This window comes from Salvelinus sp. IW2-2015, unplaced genomic scaffold, assembly GCF_002910315.2.
Source record: "Salvelinus sp. IW2-2015 unplaced genomic scaffold, ASM291031v2 Un_scaffold1585, whole genome shotgun sequence".
NCBI lineage: Eukaryota > Metazoa > Chordata > Actinopteri > Salmoniformes > Salmonidae > Salvelinus > Salvelinus sp. IW2-2015.
Window position 1 is genome coordinate 22,643 of NW_019943009.1, and position 14,355 is coordinate 36,997.

At 46.7% G+C, this 14,355-nt stretch overlaps 1 protein-coding gene across 2 annotated transcripts; it reads right to left on the reverse strand.

Moving 5' to 3' along the window:
* Window positions 1-6,291: 6,291 nt before the first annotated feature.
* Window positions 6,292-9,849, reverse strand: LOC112071318 (cysteine and histidine-rich domain-containing protein 1). 2 transcript variants are annotated; one of them, XM_024138773.2, is made up of 11 exons: window positions 9,609-9,849; window positions 9,201-9,250; window positions 8,790-8,846; window positions 8,496-8,659; window positions 8,318-8,421; window positions 8,174-8,226; window positions 7,940-8,007; window positions 7,722-7,827; window positions 7,435-7,554; window positions 7,294-7,356; window positions 6,292-7,075 (listed from the first exon to the last, which is right to left on the reverse strand). In XM_024138773.2, the coding sequence occupies exons 1-11, from the start codon at window positions 9,670-9,672 to the stop codon at window positions 6,917-6,919; spliced, it is 1,008 nt and encodes a 335-aa protein (XP_023994541.1). In that variant the 5' UTR covers window positions 9,673-9,849; the 3' UTR covers window positions 6,292-6,916. The 2 variants fall into 2 exon arrangements, with proteins under 2 accessions (XP_023994541.1, XP_023994542.1); XM_024138774.2 differs by lacking the exon at window positions 7,435-7,554.
* Between the last annotated feature and the right edge of the window lie 4,506 nt (window positions 9,850-14,355).

Here is a 14,355-nt window from a genome sequence, read left to right on the forward strand (position 1 = left end):
AGAGAGAGGTTTGCGAGGGGAAGGGAGGGAGGAGGGAGAGAGGTTTGCGAGGGAAGGAGGGAGGGAGGGAAGAGAGGTTTGCGAGGGCGAAGGAGGAGAGGGAGGAGAGAGGTTGCGAGGGGAAGAGAGGGAGAAGAAGCGTTGCCGAGGGAAGGGAGGGAGGGAGAGAGGTTTGCAGGGAGGCAAGGGAGGAGGTGAGAGAGGTTGAGAGGCGGGAACGGAGGAGAGAGGTTGAGGGCCGGAACGGCAGGGAGAGAGATTGTGAGAGACTGGAACGGAGGGAGAGAGATTTGAGAGGAGGGAACGGCAGGAGAGAGATTTGAGAGGGGAACGAGGAGAAGAGGTTGAGATAGGGAAACGGAGGGAGAGAGGTTGAGAGGGAAAGGCGAGAGAGACAGGTCTATGGTGTCTCTTACTGTGTACTAAAGCTGTTCAGTGAACCCTGTCAAGAAGAAGGGTCTATTGGTGTACTTACTGTGTACTAAAGGCTGTCAGTGAAGCCACGTCAGAGGAGCAGGTTCTATGGTGTTTACTTGTACTTAAAGCTGTCAGTGGAAGCCCTGCAGAGACAGGTCTATGGATGTCTTACTGTTAACTTAAAGCTGTCATGAAAGCCCTGTCAGAGACAGTCTTATGATGTCGTACTGTGGTACTAAGCGTCAGTGAAGCCCTGTCAGAGACAGGTCTATGGTTGTCTTACTGTGTACGAAAAGCCTGTCAGTAAGCCCTGTAAGAGACAGGTCTATGGTGTCTTACTGGAATACTAAAGCTGTCAGTGAAGCCTCTGTCAGAACAGGTCTATGTGTCGTACTGATTACTAAAGCTGTTCAGGAAGCCCTGTCAGAGAACAGGTCTATGGTGTCTTACTGTGTACTAAAGGCTGTCAGGGAAGGCCCTGTCAGAGACAGGCTATGGTGTCTTACTGTGTTACTAGAAGCTGCTCAGTGAAGCCGGTCCATAAGACACATTCCAGTTAGTGGGTGGGATGGCTCCTCCCATATTCCCTGCCAAGGTGATCATCATACAGGAAGATTACATTACTCACAGGAAATGTGCGTGTGTGTGAGCTCATTGGTTGCCATCATAATACTGACTTTATAGCGATGGCATCAGGTAGTGCCGATAACCAATTAGGATGCACTGGAATCTTAGGAACCCCACCAAGCTGTACCTGTAAGTGTATTCTTGGAGGAGGACGAGAATGTTACAGTCCCCTTTAGTCACAGAAACATCCGTCTCTTTATAAGAAGACACACACCATTAGCAGGGAATCCTATGTACAGTACCTGAAGTCCTGGCCCATAGTCTACAGGGTCCTGAGAACATGATTATACCGTTCGCTCCATGAAGCATCACAGTTTTCACTACAGAGGGATGGAAGAGAGAGGAAGAGAGGATGGAAGGGTAGAGTAGGGGATAGGTAGAGAAGAGGTAGAGAAGAGAGAGAAAGAGAGATGGTGAAATAGGAAAGAGAAAACCTTGTTTCTCTGAAGGATATTTCCATGACTGTAGTGGAGGGCTGATATCTGGGTATATAGCAACCATCTATGTGACTGTTAGTGGAGGGGCTGATATCTGGGGTATAGCACCGTCTAGTGACTGTAGCGGAGGGGCTGATATCTAGGGTGAAGCACCGTCTAGTGACTGTAGTGAGGGCTGATATCTGGTGTTATAGCACCGTCTAGTGACTGTAGTGGAGGGGCTGATATCTGGGGTTATAGCACCGTCTAGTGACTGTAGTGGAGGGGCTGATATTCTGGTTTATAGCACCGTCTAGTGACTGAGTGGAGGGGCTGATATCTGGGGTTATAGCACCGTCTATGGTACTGTAGGGAGGAGCTGATATCTGGGTTTATAGCACCGATCTAGTGACTGTAATGAGAGGCTGATATCTGGGGTGTTATAGCACCATCTATGACTGTAGTGGAGGGGCTGATATCTGGGGTTATAGCACCGTCTAGTGACTAGATGGAGCGGGCTGATATCTGGGGTTATAGGCACCATCTAAGTGACTGTAGTGGAGGGGTGATATCTGGGTGTATAGCACCGTCTAATGACCTGTAGTGGAGGGGCTGATATTGGGTTATAGCACCATCTAGTGACTGTAGTGGGGGCTGCATATCTGGGGTTATAGCACCGTCTAGACTGTAGTGGAGAGAACTGATATCTGGTTATAGCCACGATTCTATGACTGTAGTGGAGGGCTGAGTATCTTGGGGTTTATAGCACCGTCTAGTGACTGTAGTGAGGACTGATATCTGGGTTTATAACACCGTCTAGTTGACTGAATATCTGGGTTATGAGCCACGTCTAGTGACTGGTAAGTGGAGGGGCTGATAGCTGACGTAGGCAATTAAGTCACTAGGTTATGAAAACCTAAAGGACACTAAAGGCCTTTCTACGGACTGCTGAAAAACACCAAAAAGTGAAGATGCCCTGGCTCATCTGCTTGAACGGTGCGCTTAATGCCTCCTTGCCAGCAGCCTGAGGACTGCAGATTGTGCCAGGGCAATAAAGTTGCACATGGTCCGTACTGCAAGAATCCCAAGACAGCCGCTACAGGAACAGGACGGGACAGCTGATCGGTCTTCGAGTGGCAGACCACGGGTTAACACCTGCCAGGAGGACCAGTACATCGAACATCACACCTTGCGGGACAGGTACAGGATGGCAACAAAACTGCCCCGAAGCTACACCAGGAACGCACAATCCCTCATCATCTCAGACTTCTGCAATAGGGGCTGAGAGAGGTGGACTGAGGGCTTGTAGGTCTGATGTAAGCGGTCCCTCACCAGATATCACTTGCAAAAAAACCATATTTGTCGGGGCCTTATGGGCACAAACCCAACCGCTCGCTGGACCAGACCAGGGACTGGCAGAAAGCTCTTTCACTGACGAGTCGACGGTTGTCTCACATGGTGGTGTCAGATTTGGCATTTATGTCTGAAGAGAATGAGCGTTACACCGAAGGCCTGTACTCTGGAGCAGGATCAACTTGGAGGGTCCCATCATGTCTGGGCGGTGCTGTCCACAGCTCACTCGGACTGAGCTTGTTATCATTGCAGGCAATCTCAACGACAGTGCATTACAGGAAGAACATCCTCCTCCCTCATGTGGTACCCTTCCGGTGCAGGCTCCATCCTGACATGACCCCTCGCAGCATGACAATGCCACCACCATACTGCTCGTTCTGTGCGTGAATTTCCTGCAAGACAACGATGTCAGTGTTCTGCCATGGCCAGCGAAAGCCCAGATCTCAATCCCAACTGAGCCACGTCTGGGAATGTTGGATCAGAGATCTCTCTGCAGTTCCAGACTAACACCAATATACTTTATCTAAATAGATTGAATGGAGCTATGGTCACACTGGACATCACAATGGGTATTGCTGCCACCTACAGGCTCAGAGTGGTCATAGCAAGTCTCTAACTACAATACACGACCTCACACCCTGTCTCTTATACACATCTAGATGTGTATAAGAGACAGGGGAGTGGTCATAGCAAGTCTCTAACTACAATACACGACCTCACACCTGCAGATGCAGGCCAGTGCAGAAAACATTTGTTTGTTCCACTCTCCATCTCTCTGTGTGTCCAGAGGAGGGAGAGGAGGTGGTGTCTCTGTATGAGGCAGGACAGATGACTGCGATACAGCCAAGTCAGACCCATCACCAGCCACCATAGACTTATTATCACTCTGATCACATAGGCACTTTTATCWACTGAMTGATTGATTTKATCTACATTTSAGTTATTTAGCAGACACTTTTATCCAGAGCGACTTCTCTCTCCCTCTGTAGGACCAGATGACTGGGTTCAGGCTGTGACTGAGGTGTATTTAATCCCGACTCGGCATCGCAGCAGGCAGGGCCAGATACACCAAGAACGGGGTGAGAGAGACATTGTTCTGGGGGCGGACGGGGAACCTGGAGACAGGAGAACATTGCTGATGTCCTGTTGATGCAACACAACAGCCCACCACCACCACCAGTATAGGGGGCCATTATTGGGCATTTGATGTAGAAATAACCATTCCTGTTTTTTCAAACCTCTGTGTGTAATTCTACTTTGTAGAAGACAGAGCGGTACAGCAGCTACTCAGTGTATCACAGTGTGTATGAGACCTTTGAGTTGGTGGAGAGGTTCTACGACCCTTCCTTCCAGAAGCTCAGAGCCGTAGCTGAGGTCAGGAGATGCCTCACCTTCCCATTGGCTGATTCCCAGCTCCTCAGCCTGGATGCCAGTCAATACGCTGGCTCGCTGACAAAGTGCTCCCACACCATCGCTCTGCTGGGACAGAAACACTGTGATGCTCTTGAGACATACAGGGTCTTATTTGGTAAGAGAAAAAAACACACACACATTTACATAGACACTCATGTCTGGAATGCCTCATCGCAGTCATAGTACAACTCATTCTACAGGTGAGACCCAGGTACAGTACACTCTCATCTCTAGCAGGTGAGACCCAGGTACAGTGCACTCTCATTCTACAGGTGAGCCCAGGTACAGTGCACTCTCATTCTACAGGGGAGACCCAGGTACAGTGAACTCTCATTCTACGGGGAGACCCAGGTACAGACACTCTCATTCTCAGGTGAGACCCAGGTACAGTGCACTCTCATTCTACAGGGGAGACCCAGGTACAGCACTCTCATTCTACAGGTGGAACCCAGGTACAGACACTCTCATTCTACAGGTGAGACCCAGGTACAGACACTCTCATTCTACAGGGGAGACCCAGGTACAGTGCACTCTCATTCTACAGTGAGACCCAGGTACAGACTCTCATTCTACAGGGGAGACCCAGGTACAGGCATCCTCATTCTACAGGGGAGACCCAGGTACAGCACTCTCATTCTACAGGGGAGACCAGGTACAGACATTCTACTTTTCTACAGGGAGACCCAGGTACAGCACTCTCATTCTACAGGGGAGACCCAGGTACAGAACACTCTCATTCTACAGGTGAGACCCAGTTACAGCACTCTCATTCTACAGGTGAGACCCAGGTACAGTGACCTCTCATTCTACAGGTGGACCAGGTACAGCATCATTCTACAGGTGAGACCCAGGTACAGAGCACTCTATTCTCAGGTGAGACCCAGGTACAGTGACACTCATTCTACAGGTGAGACCCAGGTACAGACACTCTCATTCTACAGGTGAGACCCAGGTACAGTACTCTCATTCTACAGGTGAGACCCAGGTACAGTACACTCATTCTACAGGTGAGACCCAGGTACAGCACTCTCATTCTACAGGTGAGACCCAGGTACAGTGCACTCTCATTCTACAGGTGAGACCCAGGTACAGACACTCATATCTACAGGTGAGACCCAGGTACAGTGACCACTCATTCTACAGGTGAGACCCAGGTACAGCACTCTCATTCTACAGGGAGACCCAGGTACAGACACTCTCATTCTACAGGGAGACCCAGGTACAGTACACTCTCATTCTACAGGTGAGACCCAGGTACAGTACACTCTCATTCTACAGGTGAGACCCAGGTACAGACACTCTCATTCTACAGGTGAGACCCAGGTACAGTGCACTCTCATTCTACAGGTGAGACCCAGGTACAGTGCACTCTCATTCTACAGTGAGACCCAGGTACAGACACTCTCATTCTACGGGTGAGACCCAGGTCAGACACTCTCATTCTACAGGTGAGACCCAGGTACAGACACTCTCATTCTACAGGTGAGACCCAGGTAACGTGACTCTCATTCTACAGAGAGACCCAGGTACAGTGACACTCTCATTCTACAGGTAGGACCCGGTACAGAAACTCTCATTCTACAGGTGAGACCCACATTCAGTGCTGTTAATACGTTTTGATGTTATTGCCTCATATCTTCTCTCTTTTCAGGCATGTGATCTTTACTCCCAGCAGTCATAATAAATACGCTGGTGCGTCTTCCCTGGTATCTGATGCGCTGTCCGACGTTGCACATGCAGTCCAATCCTGAACAGGCGTGGGAGGAAGTGAGGCGGTAGTCAGCATCGCTGTGTTTATCGACGCTGCCGCCATGGCGCTCACACCCCTGCCTAACACAATCTCTCACACACACCACCTGAGAAAGTCACACCAACTCCTGCCTTACATCTCCCGTGTGTGTCTGACCAGTCTGATCACACCAACCCTGCCTTACACTCCGTGTGGTGTCTGAAGCCACATCCTCTTCCACTGCTGGACGTACCATGTGCTTTTAGTAAAACGACTTAATAAAGTAATGGTTTGTGAGCGTTTAACTCTCTGGTATGAAGATAGCCGACGCTGTAATTACAATGTAGGTTCAGAGTTTTATTAAGTTTGTGGGAGAGCACATTGTTTTCATACAAAACAAGGCAAATAAAGCTAACTACAGAAAGCAAAGAGTGAAACTAAATCACAGAAGTACTGTAAAACAAAGACTGTTAAAGCAAGAGAACTTCATTTGACAGGTTACATTTTCTGGAAGGCAATAGATATCAATAAATGGCACAAATAGTCTCAAATGCAATTGACAAAGAACAGGAGGACTGTGATACCTTTTCATTTATTCCACACACAAACACATATGGAAACCACATTGACTCTATTCAATTCATTCCAGCCATTACAATGAGCCCGTCCTCCTCTGGTGTGTGTGAGTGAGAACAGTTTACATTCTGACTGGCTGTCCCCAATTGCTCCTTAGCTACAGATCCTGATGAGGGATGCCTGCATCTCTTTTCAAGTGAGGAGGAAGACCTGATGGTTATTGCCTTCAGACAGTGTTTCAGTGAAGTTTAGCCTCCGCAGAATGTCAGAAAAATACAGAAAGTCCTGCGTATGTACGATATACATACTGCTCTCAGCCCATCTTCAACAGGTTCATTAACACATATGGGGGGAGCATGTACCAGATTTCATTCTCTGTCTAGTTCTACACATCCCCCTTTCCGATCCCTTTCCCCCCCTCAGTGGGCGTGTCTGTGGGAGAGGGCAGGTCCAGACGGGCCCAGGTGATTGGCTCCTCCTTCCCCAGAGAGATCTCCATCTTGGAAGACATCATGTTCACCACGCTGCTACTCACATCGATCACCTAGGAGACATGAGATGAACTATGACTACCACAGAGATCCTATTAAATGACTTAGAGTTCTAATAGTTACTTATAGGATGACTTCTGCCTATCCATACTATCACAATGAACAGCTCATCATCACTCGTTACTCTCATCTTCACTCATTACATCATCACTCGTTACCCTCATCATCACTCGTTACATCATCCCTCATCACCACCATCTTCGTCACTCACCCCCCATAAGTTGATCTTCTGCTCAAACTCCTTCTCTCCCTCAAAGACCACATGGATGATCACCTAGAACACAGATATACTAACCACTGACACAAAAGGAAAGCATTTTCAAATATCTGTTTGCCTGTGTGTGGTGTGTACCGTGGTGCCATTGGCCTCTGCATAGCTGAGCTCTGGGAGAGAGTTCTTGGCATAGATCGAGATGATGACCTGGCTGCCTGTCTGGTGCCAATCAAACCTACACGGTACCACCTTCATCCCCTGGGGGCGGGGGGGGCGAGAGAGAAATAAAGAGGGGGAGGGGGGGGTTAGAGAGAGAGGGGGGGGCATCCGCACTTCTGATTGTGTGAAACTGGTGCAGCCCTCCTGGGCCAGGGGCTGTCTGAAACTGTCTGAGTGCCTGAGCTAAACTCTGAAAGGGTGCTGACCTTGTCTGGTTTCCTCCAGAGGTGACTTCCTGTGGTGCAGCCCTCCTGGGCCAGGAAACAGTTAAAGTCAGACGTCTTCCTCCTACAGCAGCTCCAGAACTTCACCCTGACAGACAGGGGACCAGAACAGAGGCCAACAACAGTCATTGATCGCACATCTATCCAGATATACTGTACAGGAGGAGGACATCAGAATCTCAAGTGTTTTTGGGTCTCACCCCTCGTTGAAGTTGGGGACTCCAGGGTGGTGTTTACATTCCTCGTTACTCCCTGGACCAGAGAAAGACTGCAAGGGAGAGAAACCAGGACACGCACCAACACAATACACTAAATCAAAAGAGCTATTCATCTCATCACTCTCTGAACCATCACTGGTAACTTCCTGGTAACTTCCTGGTAACTTCTACACACACTGAGAAACGATGAGAATATSAACAGGAGTAGTACTYTACCTTGGAGCAGCCTCCATTCTTACAGCACGTGCTAATCTTCACCTCCTCTTCCTCTAGTGAGAGACAGTGACAGAGAGCCTGTGAGTCACCCACCTCTCAGTCCTATCAGAGCCAGGTTAAAGGTCCATTATGACAGCAGCATACCTGTGTTGTGAGGTTGGCTGTTCTCTGCCAGCTGGAGTTTCTCCAGCGCCTGTCTCAGAGAGGAGAACACCTTCTGCTGAAGTCTGGCCAGGGGCTCATCACCACTGAAACACACACACGCATGATCACTAAGGATAAACACAAACTGTGTGTGTGTCACCTGAGTAAAGTGTGTTACCTGGGTCGGTGTATCAGCTCCAGTGGTTTAGGAGCCTGAATGATATAGGGGTCACCACGAGGCTTTAGCTCCTCCCCCTTCTCTCTCCTCCCCTCCGAGCTCGTCACCTCCGGCCTGATCGGCTCCGCTGGCTTCTCTCTGTTATGGATACCTCTGCTGCAGCCCTGAGGAGAGGAACACACCCTTTAACTTGAGCATGTCCACATTTAATACTGAACACTTCTGAAACTTTACAAAGGCTTCTTCTCTTCTATGTCAGAGAGGGAGCAGAAAGAGCCGGGGKGGTTAACTCACCTCTATGCTGAGGAAGTCTGAGAAGTCTGTGGTGCGTCTCGTGCAGCAGGACCAGCCCTACAGGACACAGTCAGGTCAACCACAATATGGGTTCATTACCCACAGAGTCAATAGTCTATAATAAAATCTTTCTCCACCTCGTGTCCTCTCCATCTGCTTTTGTCACCTATCTTTTGTGTTCAGGTAAGTGGAGATGAATGAGAGGTGATTAGGAGAGGAGACCGCTGTACATTTACCAGATGCTTTTATCCAGAGCAACTTACAGGAGAAAGTGCCTTGCTCAAGGGCACGTGGACAGATGTCTCACCTAGTCGGCTCTGGGATTCGAACCAGCAGCCTTACCGTTATTGTCCCAACAGTCTTACTCACATACTATGTTTAGTGGTTCTGTCAGGGTAAGGTTGACCCTACCTTAAGCGCATCGTGAAAAACTGGCACACCAGGGTGAAAGGTACAGGCATCTATGGAGGAGAAAATTCATTAATRTGATAGAGCAAAATACGGACATAACTATCTAGCTTCATAAAACATATGAAAATACATATATTCCATTGTATCAACACTTTCCTTTCAGATCATACAAAAAATGTTGGTGATCCGCCCKGGTTATATCTACGTCTCCGCCGTGTTCCATGCGATACCGTACCGGGAGTGGCGCACAAAAATCCACAAAGGCACACGTTTGCAGCTGTCACTTGCTAATAATAAAGAACGTGTACAATATCTAACATTCAACTATTCCTAAACTGAGAATGCCGTGTGTAGACATTCATAGGTTGTTATATACAGCCAGTTAAATGTATTTTTAGCTACACTTACCACCAGGGTTGTCGTCTGGGTCAAATCGTTGTCCGCAACCTTTGTTGTAGCACATCAACGTCATGATGAACGAACTGAGATAACTCGYCGGGCTATTAAAATATACTATATTCAATTAGAATGTAAAGCAGCCAGATGTTTAATACAATATTTTGATCTATATTATGCAGTTGATAAGCGTGCCTGGCCATGTGTTTCCTCCTGTACATTTGCCGCACACAGTTCCGGGWAATTCCGGTGGGGTTCGGGAACTTTCGTTAACCAGCCAGCCAGTGCTGTTTGCAGGCATGTAAGAAGAGACGAAGCGAGAGAGATAACTGCACTCAATCTGTCAAGATCTTTCTTCTCCAGCAGGTGGCGTTTTTTCGCTCATCAAGCAAGGAGTTTTTTGTATGGAGGTCAATGAGTGTCGAATTTGGTTAACAAACAATGTAATGGTTTATTTGATCGAATAGATGTTTCGTAATGATTAGGATGTTACGAKTGTATGTGTGTGTGAGTGAGTGAGAGCGAGACAGGGAGAGTGTCAGTACCTTGAAGTCGAGTTTTCCTTGGTAGATGTCGATCCCGTTCATGACAAACACAGCACYTTRCAGTCTGGCTGCTCCAGAAAGTCCATGGAGCGTGTCTCGTTGTGGTACGTCTGCAGCAGCTCCAACWTACTGATGTCCTTCTTCTCAAATATGTTCCGCTCCCTCAGCGACTGCATCTCCCGGAACGGAACCGGGAACACAAACGGAATGTCCAAATTAGCCCATTCCTCTGCCCAATCCCACCAATCACGCTGTCTGGGAAGGCGACCTGGGAGGGGAATCGGGCTGAACCTCATGCAGGGGGTTGACCCCGCTGTGGAGATTTAGGGTTCAACGTAGACATACTTATGGTACAGATGCTGGCCCGCCCGGGGAACACCCTCATAGATACAGTTGTCTCTCCACATCAGACCACACTTCAACATACTGAATCACAGCAAAATAAAGGGAGACAGAGAGAGAGAACAGAGACAGAGGGAGACAGAGACAGAGAGACGAGAGAGACAGAGAGAGAGAGAGAGAGAGAGAGAAGGAGAGAGAGAGAGAAGGAAAGAGAGAGGGAAGGAAGAGAGAGGGAAACAGAGAGAGGGAAGGAAGAGGGAAACAGAGAGAGGAAGGAAGAGAGAGGGGAGGAAACAGAGAGGGGAAACAGAGAGAGGGAAACAGAGAGAGGGAAGGAAGAAAGGGAAGGAAGAGAGAGGGAAGGAAGAGGGAAACAGAGAGAGGGAAGGAAGAGAGGAAGGAAGAGAGGGAAGAGAGAGAGGGGAAGGAAGAGAGAGGGAAACAAGAGAGAAGAGGAGAGAGAAGAGAGAGGGAAACAGAGAGAGGGAAGGAAGAGGGAAACAGAGAGAGGGAAGGAAGAAGAGGGAAACAGAGAGAGGAAGGAAGAGAGGGAAGGAAGAGGGAAACAGAGAGAGGGAAGGAAGAGAGAGGAAGGAAGAGAGGGAAGGAAGAGAGAGGGAAGGAAGAGGAAACAGAGAAACAGAGAGAGGAAGAAGAGAGAGGAAGAAGAGAGTATCTCAGTTATTTAAATTTACTTTTCAATTCCTTTATTTTAAGAAAAAAAACAAGTAGTTAAATATGGGAATGTATTTGGAAATACACATGGACATTTTTAGAGAATACTCAAATACACCGATTCAAATACACTCCCATGCATTTAACCCAGTTATTAAATACATATTTTAATAGTGGTGTAAAGTACTACTTAAGTTGTTTTTTGGGGTATCTGTACTTAACTATTTATATTTTGGACAACTTTTAATTTTACTTCACTGCATTCCTAAAGAAAATATGTACTTTTTACATTTTCCCTGACACCCAAAAGTGCTCATTACGTTTTGAATGCTTAGCAGGACAGGAAAATTGTCAAATTCACACACTTATCAWCATCCCTGGTCATCTCTACTGCCTCTGATCTGGTGGACACACTAAACATTATTATTAGTTTGTAAATKATGTGTGTTGGAGTGTGCCCCTGGCTTTTAAAAAAACAGAMAATTGTGTTGTCTGGWTTGCTTAATATAAGGATTTTGAAATTATTTATACTTTTACAATTAATACTTAAGTATATTTTAGCAATTACATTTACATTTGATACTTAAGTATATTTAAAACCAAATACTTTTAGACTTTTACTCAAGTTTCACTTTTACTTGAGTCATTTTCTATTAAGATATCTTTACTTTTTACTACAGTATGATTTTTGTGTACTTTTTCCACTACTGTATTTTCAAATACAATTTGGTTGACTATTATTTATTTTTTTATTTATTTTTTACAAATAACCATTCAAACACTAAAATAAAAGTAATTGTTTTGGTCTGTATATTTTCAAATACTCAAATGCACAGAAAAAAGTATTTAAATAATACTTTACCAAGTAAGTTGATTGAGAAAGCATTCTCATTTACAGCAACGACCTGGGGATTAGTTACAGGGAAGAGGGATGAATGAGCCAATTGGAATGTGGGGATAATTAGACGGCCATGATGGTATGACGGCCAGATTGGTAATTCAGCCAGGACACCGAGGTTAACACACCTCCTCTTACGATAAGGGCCAAGGGGTCTTTAGTGACCAGAGTCAGAACACCAGTTTAACAGCCTATCCGAAAGACAGCACCCTACACAGGGCAATGCTCCCAGTCACTTCCCTGGGGTATTGGGATATTATATTTTAGACCTGAGGAAAGAGTGCGCCTCCTACTGGCCCTCCWACACCACTTCCAGCAGCATCTGGTCTCCCATCCAGGGACTGACCAGGACCAACCCTGCTTAGTTTCAGAGGAAACCAGCGGTGGGATGCTGGGTGGTATGCTGCTGGCTAAATGATTTGAAACCAGATCTATTCTGGTTTGGTCAGTGAAAGAAAGTTCTGGTTCTTTCCCCTCTTGCACTTCCTCTCCAGTTCCTGGGCCTGCTGGGGTTTCTTTATGCTCTCCAGCATGCAGAGCGCCACCCGCAGGCCGTACAGTTTATCAGAAACCGAAAGCCCTTTATGAACAGACATAATGTTATACCATGGCACCATCTCTAATGACAACCTATTCTGCACGTAGTTTGTTTTGTAGTAAGCAGTGAAACACCTCGCGGCACAACACCTCTCTCCTATTTGACCTCGATAGTTTGACCTCGATAGTTTGACCTCGATAGTTTGACCTCGATAGTTTGACCTCGATAGTTTGACCTGTCACATCTGTTAGTGCACTGCTTACTACAGTCACATCCCTGTTGTGCACTGCTTAACTACGTCACACCTGTTAGTGCACTGCTTACTACAGTCACACCCGTTAGTGCACTGCTTACTACAGTCACACCCTGTTAGTGCACTGCTTACTACAGTCACACCCTGTTATGTGCACTGCTTTACTACGTCACACCTGTTAGTGCACTGCTTACTACAGTCACACCTGTTAGTGCACTGCTTACTACAGTCACACCCTGTTAGTGCACTGCTTACTACAGTCACACCCTGTTAGTGCACTGCTCTACAGTCACACCCTGTTAGTGCACTGCTTACTACAGTCACACCCTGTTAGTGCACTGCTTACTACAGTCACACCTGTTAGTGCACTGCTTACTACAGTCCCACCCTGTTAGTGCACTGCTTACTACAGTCACACCTGTAGTGCACTGCTTACTACCGTCACACCCTGTTAGTGCACTGTTACTACAGTCCCACTGTTAGTGCACTGCTTACTACAGTCACACCCTGTTAGTGACTGCTTACTAAGTCACACCTGTTAGTGCACTGTTACTACAGTCACACCTGTTAGTGCACTGCTTACTACAGTCACACCCTGTTAGTGCACTGCTTACTACAGTCACACCCTGTTAGTGCACTGCTTACTACAGTCACACCCTGTTAGTGCACTGCTTACTACAGTCACACCCTGTTAGTGCACTGCTTACTAACAGTCACACCCTGTTAGTGCACTGCTTACTACAGTCACACCCTGTTAGTGCACTGCTTACTACAGTCACACCCTGTTAGTGCACTGCTTACTACAGTCACACCCTGTTAGTGCACTGCTTACTACAGTCACACCCTGTTAGTGCACTGCTTACTACAGTCACACCTGTTAGTGCACTGCTTACTACAGTCACACCCTGTTAGTGCACTGCTTACTACAGTCACACCCTGTTAGTGCACTGCTTACTACAGTCACACCCTGTTAGTGCACTGCTTACTACAGTCGCACCCTGTTAGTGACTGCTTACTACAGTCACACCCGTTTAGTGCACTGCTTACTCACAGTCACACCCTGTTAGTGCACTGCTTACTACAGTCACACCCTGTTAGTGCACTGCTTCTACAGTCAGCACCCTGTTAGTGCACTGCTTACTACAGTCACACCTGTTACGTTGCAGTTTTTTTTTTTTTTTTTTTTTTTTTTTTTTTTTTTTTTTTTTTTTTTTTTTTTTTTTTTTTTTTTTTTTTTTTTTTCTTTTTTTTTTTTTTTTTTTTTTTTATTTTTTTTTTTTTTTTTTTTTTTTTTTTTTTTTTTTTTTTTTTTTTTTTTTTTTTTTTTTGGAGGGAAGCTTACTACAGTCACACCTGTTATGCACTGCTTACTAGCAGTCACACGCCTTTAGTGCAGCTGCTTACTAAGTCACACCCTGTTTATGCAGCTGCTCTACTACAGTCACACCCTGTTAGTGCACTGCTTATACAGTCAGCACCCTGTAGTGTACTGGTTCTACCAATGCAAA